Source organism: Eimeria acervulina, genomic scaffold, assembly GCF_000499425.1.
Source record: "Eimeria acervulina Houghton genomic scaffold, Eah_scaff8, whole genome shotgun sequence".
NCBI classification, from domain to species: domain Eukaryota; phylum Apicomplexa; class Conoidasida; order Eucoccidiorida; family Eimeriidae; genus Eimeria; species Eimeria acervulina.
The window spans coordinates 174,365-181,884 of record NW_013549594.1 but is presented as its reverse complement, the minus strand read 5'-3'; the positions used below and the strand labels follow the sequence as shown (position 1 = coordinate 181,884).

Below are 7,520 nucleotides of genomic sequence, written 5' to 3'. Positions count from 1 at the left end.
TATATATATATATATATATATATAAATTTATACGCCCTTAATTTATCCAAAGCCGTCGATATTCGAATTAATGCAGGCGACTGTTCAGCGGATTAATAAAATATTGAGATGAGTTTAAACTTTATAAAACATTATCTATAAGTATATATATAAAAGTATATATATATATATAAGTATATATATATATATTTATATATATATATATATAAGTATAAGTATAAGCTGCTTCTTAAATCTGGCTTCAACATAAACATAACACATGCAACAATTGCGAAGAAAAGCAGTATAATATGTAGCTCTATAAAGAAGCAAGTTTATTTGTTTATTATTATACAGCTTCCTTGTGCTGAATGTGTTTATAATGAAGCATTATACACCTCAAACTACTGTTAATTCTTTTTCTGTTTTAAATAATGCATAGTAAGAACGATAATCTTCTAAAGACATTATTATTGTACATTATAATAATATATAAATATATAATATTTATATATTATTATATTTAATATATAATATCTCTTCTATATATATATATATATCAGTAATATTCTCATTTATATACATCAAAGACTCTGTTGTCTTCATCCAAATTACACTTGGCTGTTAAAATATAACTTAGTATTTCTTTGCTATTGTATATTATTGTAGAGCTTGAAGCTTCTCTCGCAAATGCATGAAGAAAGTAAAAGAATAAACAAAGCTTAGCAGCTAATAGCAAACAGAGACAGACTTTTTAATTAAATATCTTCGTGTTTAAAGCAAGAAGAGAGGTGAGTAGATGAAGATATTCTTCTTCTTAAGTAGGATAGCTTTATTTAGGGTTTATTTGTTTTGTTTAATGCATCGACATACACTCGAAATGCATGCATTCGTCTTCATACTATTAGTATTAATATCTCAAATGCATAAGACTGTCAACAAAGTTTTACCTGAAATGTCTTCAAAAAGCTTAATCGTCGTTCTTAATGAGAAATGCTAAATAAACGTAATTTATATATGTGACATATACGTCTTATTATATGCAGATGCAGCATAGTAAAGCATACATACATACATATATATATATATATATACATATATATATATGTATATATATACACAGATATATATGTATATATATGACATATACGTCTTATTATATGCAGATGCAGCGCAGTAAAGCTATCTCAGCAAGTGTACATTATTATTTTGCTTGCTCTGTACATTTGAACAAACAAACAACAACAAAGTGAGAGGGCTCTGAAGATTAAACCTCTTAAGCAATTCTTCTAAACAATCTGCATGCACTCCTTGATACAACAGCGAGAATTACAAAGGTAGGCGAGCTGAGCAACGCTTAGCTTATTCATATATATAATATAATATAGTATAATATGTAGGCGTTTGATAGAAGGCTGCTGCTGCTGCTGCTGCAGCTGCTGCTGCTGCTGCAGCAACAAGCGATGAGGGCTGCTGCTGCATCAGCAGCAGCAAAACTTTAAATTATAATTACTTCAACTCGCTGGTTTTGCTGCAGAGGGCACTCAGCTAACTAACTGCAACCAACGGAGCTAAGAAAGCAAAGGCAGCTTCTGCTGCTGCCTGCAGCAACTGCAGCAAGAACAGCATTTGCAGCAGCAGCAGCAGCAGCAGCAGCAACAGCAGCAGCAGCAGCTCTCTCGGTAAATCCACCCTTTTCTAAGTGCTGCTAGGGGATGTGGGTTTGAGACAGACGCAGCAAGTTTGTGTTGCATGCATTTCTATTTGCTTATGTGCTGTCTATGAAGAGCAAATTAAATATTAATTAATTGTCTGCATTGTCAGGCCGTGCATGCGGACTTCTCTTGCATCACAAACCGCAGAAAGATATGTTTTAATGCGTTTGTCTATCCCTCTCCTTACCCCACACCAACAACAGCAGCAGGCCCTTTGGCTGCTGCTGCTGCTGCTGCTGCCTGGAGTGCAGCAGAGTTAAAGATGTCTGTTAATTTGCTGCTCTAATGTGAAATCTTTTTGACTTAACTGCAACTCATTACTATCTTAATATATAGCCAGTACTTCCTACTTATTACTTTTAAAGAGATGCATTAGCTATTATTATTATACTTTCTTCAACGTGTCTTTCTATATGAGCTTCTTGATGCCTATCTGGTGTGGGGCATGGGTTTATTTCTCTTTAATATCTGCATTCATTAAGAATTTGAAGTTTTTAAATATATTATTTATCCCTGACATCACGGAGCCGTCGTTAGCTGCAACAAAAGCAAAATACTCTCATAGAGAAGTGTACAGTAAACATATAATTAAAACATACACCGCATCAAGAGATGTCATGTCATGGGCTCAGCAGCAAAATTGCATTTGTATAACGAAGAAAAGAATAGGAAATTATAATTGAGTTAATACTACTATTAGTATTAGTACTAGTAAATAATAAACAAATGCGGGTGTAATGAGACTCTCTAAACAAAGGTGCTTATACACCTAAAACATCCTTCTATACTGCAAGCACTGACACTGTAGACAGCTTATAAATATTTTATTTAGCTATTTATAAGCTTGCACTGCAGTAAAAACATAAAATATTAATTATAGACAAACTGTACGCCTCTCTCTACATTGTTTATGAGGACACGGGGGTGAAGTGGGTGTCGAGTTTTTTCTCTAAAAACAACATTTTAGAAGTGCATTTTGCATGAAAAATGAGAATTTCGATGAAAAAATATACTTTTATTGTATTTAAACAGTAAAAGCAGAAGCAGAGAGGGGTAATAATACTACAAGGAGCAGCCCCGCGTGTGCAGGGCAGTGTATGTACAGCTGAAGCATGAGTACTGTCTATAATTTTACGTTTTTGAGTTTCGAATTGTTTATTTGAATATTTTAGTTGTTTAAAAATAAGAAATAAAGAAGTAAGATATTGGAGTTTATAAAGAAAAGCAAGAAGAAGGTGCAGAAGAAGATGCGGTGGGGAGATGCTGCAGCAGCATGGCTGCAGCAGCAGCAGCAGCAGCAGCAGCAGCAGCAGCAGCATCCCCCCCGTCTGCGTGTTGCGGGGCGGTATGGAGGGCAGCAGGTTGTGAAGTAAAGTGCGAGTGTAGAGGTTTAAGAGGTGCTTTTGTTTTGCCGATGTATATGCATTAAAGCATTTCATCTACTTATATTTCTATTGAGGAGAAGAGTAAAAGCAGCAGCTGCGTCTGCTACTTGTGTGTTGTTGCTGTTGCTGTTGCTGTTGCTGCTGCTGTTTAGTAGCAGCTTCTTCTTCCCCACGCTCATAATATATCTTCAAGAGGGGGTTTAGTTGTGTGTGTATATCTTTGTTTGTTTATCTCCTGTTAATCTTCATTTATATCCTTGTGAATATACAAACTCTTTGAGTGTTTCTTTTCCTTGTGTTTGTCTCGTCTTGCAGCAGCAGCAGCAGCACCTTCATTCATAAGAAGATATATATATATATACATATATATATATATCTTTCTTTCTTTGCTTCATTTACTATTGAAGCATCAGCAGCATTACAATCCTAATACTAAGGGGGAGTAGGAGAGTCTCCTTTTGGGTGTATCTTATTGAATTAACATAACGAGTTAAATTTGTGAAGTTAAAGAAAATGTCTGAGGCCCCGGCAGTAGGTATAGATCTCGGGACGACATATTCATGTGTAGGTGTGTGGAAGAACGACGGTGTAGAGATTATAGCGAATGATCAGGGTAATAGAACGACACCGTCTTATGTTGCATTTACAGATACAGAGAGGTTAGTAGGAGATGCAGCAAAGAATCAGGTCGCAAGAAACCCTGAAAATACTGTCTTTGATGCTAAAAGATTAATCGGAAGAAAGTTCGATGATCCGGCTGTACAGGCAGATATGAAACACTGGCCGTTTACAGTTAAAGCAGGTCCAGGAGGCAAGCCTCTAATAGAAGTTAATTATCAAGGCAGCAAGAAGACCTTTCATCCTGAAGAGATATCAGCAATGGTCTTGATGAAGATGAAAGAAATAGCTGAAGCATTCATAGGGAAAGAAGTTAAAGAAGCTGTTATTACTGTACCTGCATATTTTAACGACTCACAAAGACAAGCAACAAAAGATGCAGGGACTATCGCAGGATTAAATGTCTTAAGAATTATTAATGAGCCTACTGCAGCAGCTATTGCATACGGTTTAGATAAGAAAGGACACGGGGAGATGAATGTGCTTATCTTTGATATGGGAGGGGGTACCTTTGATGTATCTTTATTAACAATTGAAGACGGTATTTTTGAGGTTAAAGCTACAGCTGGAGATACACATTTAGGAGGTGAAGACTTTGATAATAGACTTGTAGATTTTTGCGTTCAAGATTTCAAGAGAAAGAATAGAAGCAAAGATCCGAGCACAAACAGTCGTGCATTAAGGCGTCTTCGTACACAATGTGAAAGAGCAAAAAGAACATTATCAAGCAGCACACAAGCAACAATTGAGATAGACTCTTTATTTGAGGGTATTGATTATTCTGTCTCCCTCTCTAGAGCTCGCTTTGAAGAACTATGCATGGATTACTTCAGGAACTCTCTTGTACCTGTTGAAAAGGTTCTGAAAGACAGCGGCATTGATAAACGCAGTGTACATGAAGTAGTACTTGTCGGTGGATCTACTCGTATTCCGAAGATACAGCAACTTATTCAAGAGTTTTTCAACGGTAAGGAGCCTTGCCGATCGATTAACCCTGATGAAGCTGTTGCATATGGTGCTGCAGTTCAAGCAGCAATATTGAAGGGGGTTAACAGCAGTCAAGTACAAGATCTATTACTATTAGATGTTGCACCTCTATCATTAGGTTTAGAAACAGCAGGGGGTGTAATGACGAAATTGATTGAAAGAAATACAACAATACCTACAAAGAAGTCTCAGATCTTCACAACATATGCAGATAATCAGCCGGGTGTACTTATTCAAGTCTTTGAAGGAGAGAGAGCTATGACTAAGGATAATAATCTCTTAGGTAAGTTTCATTTAGACGGTATTCCGCCGGCACCGAGAGGCGTACCGCAGATAGAGGTGACGTTCGATATTGACGCAAACGGTATTATGAATGTAACTGCAACAGAAAAGAACACCGGTAAATCAAATCAAATCACTATTACAAACGATAAAGGACGACTAAGCCAAGGTGAAATCGATAGGATGGTAGCTGAAGCTGAGAAATATAAGGCTGAAGATGAAGCAAATAAACAAAGAGTAGAAGCTAAGAATGCACTTGAAAACTATTGCTATTCAATGAGAGGTACTATGGAGGATGAAAAGATAAAGGATAAGATATCTGCTGAAGACAGAGAGGCTGCAACATCTGCTATTCAGAAGGCATTAGACTGGCTTGATAAGAATCAGCTAGCTGAGAAAGAAGAGTTCGAAGCTAAACAAAAAGAAGTTGAAGCTGTATGCACGCCTATTGTTACAAAGATGTATCAATCAGCTGCAGGAGCTCAAGGCGGTATGCCGGGCGGTATGCCGGATATGTCTGCAGCAGCAGGAGCAGCAGGAGGCCCTACTGTTGAAGAAGTTGATTAAATTATTATTATTATCATCTTCATCTTCTTCTTTCCTACAAATCTATGCATTATATACTCAAACATCATTAATAATCACTCAAAATCTATACCTGTTGGAGTGCTCTACATACATACATTGCAAGAAATATACGGGCTGTATAAATAATATATATCTATATATATATTATATATATATGTATATATATCTCTATGTATATGTATATATATTCATATATATATATCTATATATTATTAAGAATGGCCTCGAGACTTAATTATAATTTCTTTATATATGTTCATCAGACGCGCACCCGGTGTGCGAGCGATAGAGTGTTGGAGTGCTGATTTTTACAGCGACGAGCGATAATACCGTTTGTTGCTGCTGCTGCTGCTGCTGCTGCCGCAGCAGCAGCAATAGCAACAGCAGCAGCAGCAGCTGTGCTCGTTCGCTTTACAGAGGAGGAAGCAAGCAATTGTGTAAAGAGAGGGTTAAAGAGGCAAGCCCTCTACTAACATCAAAACACATCTTAAAAATTTATCTTCACTTCTCTCTAGATGTAGCAACAGTAGCAACAGCAGCAACAGCAGTAGCAGCAGTGAGTAGTGCTATCATCATCTTTTGATGAGGCTGGCGAAGAGGAGTCTATTCGTTAAGGTAGTATATTATATATAAGTATATTAGTATGTAAATAGATACACATAGGTACGGTAAATGTATATATATATATATATGCATATGCATATGCATATATATACTATATATATGCAGAGAGAGTTTGAGTGTTTAGTTTATAGAAGTAGTATGAATTTAATGTATGGGTTTACTCTAAATAAAGCTAAGGCCGTCGTAGCCCTATGTCTTATGTCTGATTATATTATTGTATTACTAATATTACTAGTATATGATCACGCTTATTATATTATATATATTATATATATTTATTATTATAATTATTAGTATATTATCAATATTTTTATTATATTGTTAGTATATTATCAATGTTATTATAATATTAGTATATTATAACTAATTACTAGCTGTTAATTTGCATCTGCGTTTCTTCATTCGCGCGACCTGCAAAACAGAGGGTTATATATTATATATATATATAATATATATATATATATTATTAAAAGTAGAGATAGAGAGCAACTAAGTGCGAAGTAAACGAGTAAACAACAAGAAATAATAAGGCGAAGAGTTTGTTTAAATAACAAATAACAAAAGAAGCCCCAAGTAAAACTCTTAAAAGTTTTTTGAAAAAAAGAGATGGGGCTGTTGGTGTATACAATAAATATTTATTATCGTATAAATATAATATATAAAATACAATATATAACATTTTATAGATGCATATACATACATATATAGATGTTTAGGGTCTAAGAATCACTCACAGAGACAGCAAATAATGCATGCACAAGAAAGTAAAATAAGACAGAGAAAAAGCAAGAAGAGATGCTGCTCTGCAAGATACAGCAATGAAGAGGGTTTTAAATATACTTCTGGCCGCACAACACTATCATCATCATCAACTCTCCTCCTATTGTGTATTCCTCTTGCTGCTGCTGCTGCTGATGATGCTGCTGCTTCGTTTGCTTCTTTGTGCTGCTGCAATTCCCGATAAACATCGGCGCCTGCAGATCATCTTCCTGCCTCCATGGCAGTCCATCTGCAGCAGCAGCAGCAGCAGCAGCAGCAGAAGGGTAGCTGCTGCTGCAAGACGACATCCTTTTGAATGTCTTTTGCTATTTTATGCAATATTTCGTTCCATTAGATTGAGAGAAAGGGAGAAAAGACGGGAAAATGCTGCTTATAATGCTTTTCTTTACTCCACAGGGTCTATCTCAAAGTCAGGTTTAAGGTTCTTGTTCGCTCCACTCTCTGTATTAAAGATAAAGATAGCAGCAATAACTAAAAGAGGAGAAAATGCAATTAAAAGTTTGGTGATATCCCACAGCAGCCATAAATACCCAAAGAAATAAACGTCTTCGGCGTCTTGCAT

General features: G+C 35.9%; 1 protein-coding gene across 1 annotated transcript; it reads left to right on the top strand.

Annotated features, from left to right (window-relative positions):
- Window positions 1-3,592: 3,592 nt before the first annotated feature.
- On the top strand, window positions 3,593-5,533 carry EAH_00002610 (Heat shock protein, related; the record flags this gene model as incomplete). Its single annotated transcript, XM_013394403.1, has 1 exon — window positions 3,593-5,533. The coding sequence occupies one exon, from the start codon at window positions 3,593-3,595 to the stop codon at window positions 5,531-5,533; it is 1,941 nt and encodes a 646-aa protein (XP_013249857.1).
- Window positions 5,534-7,520: the final 1,987 nt, after the last annotated feature.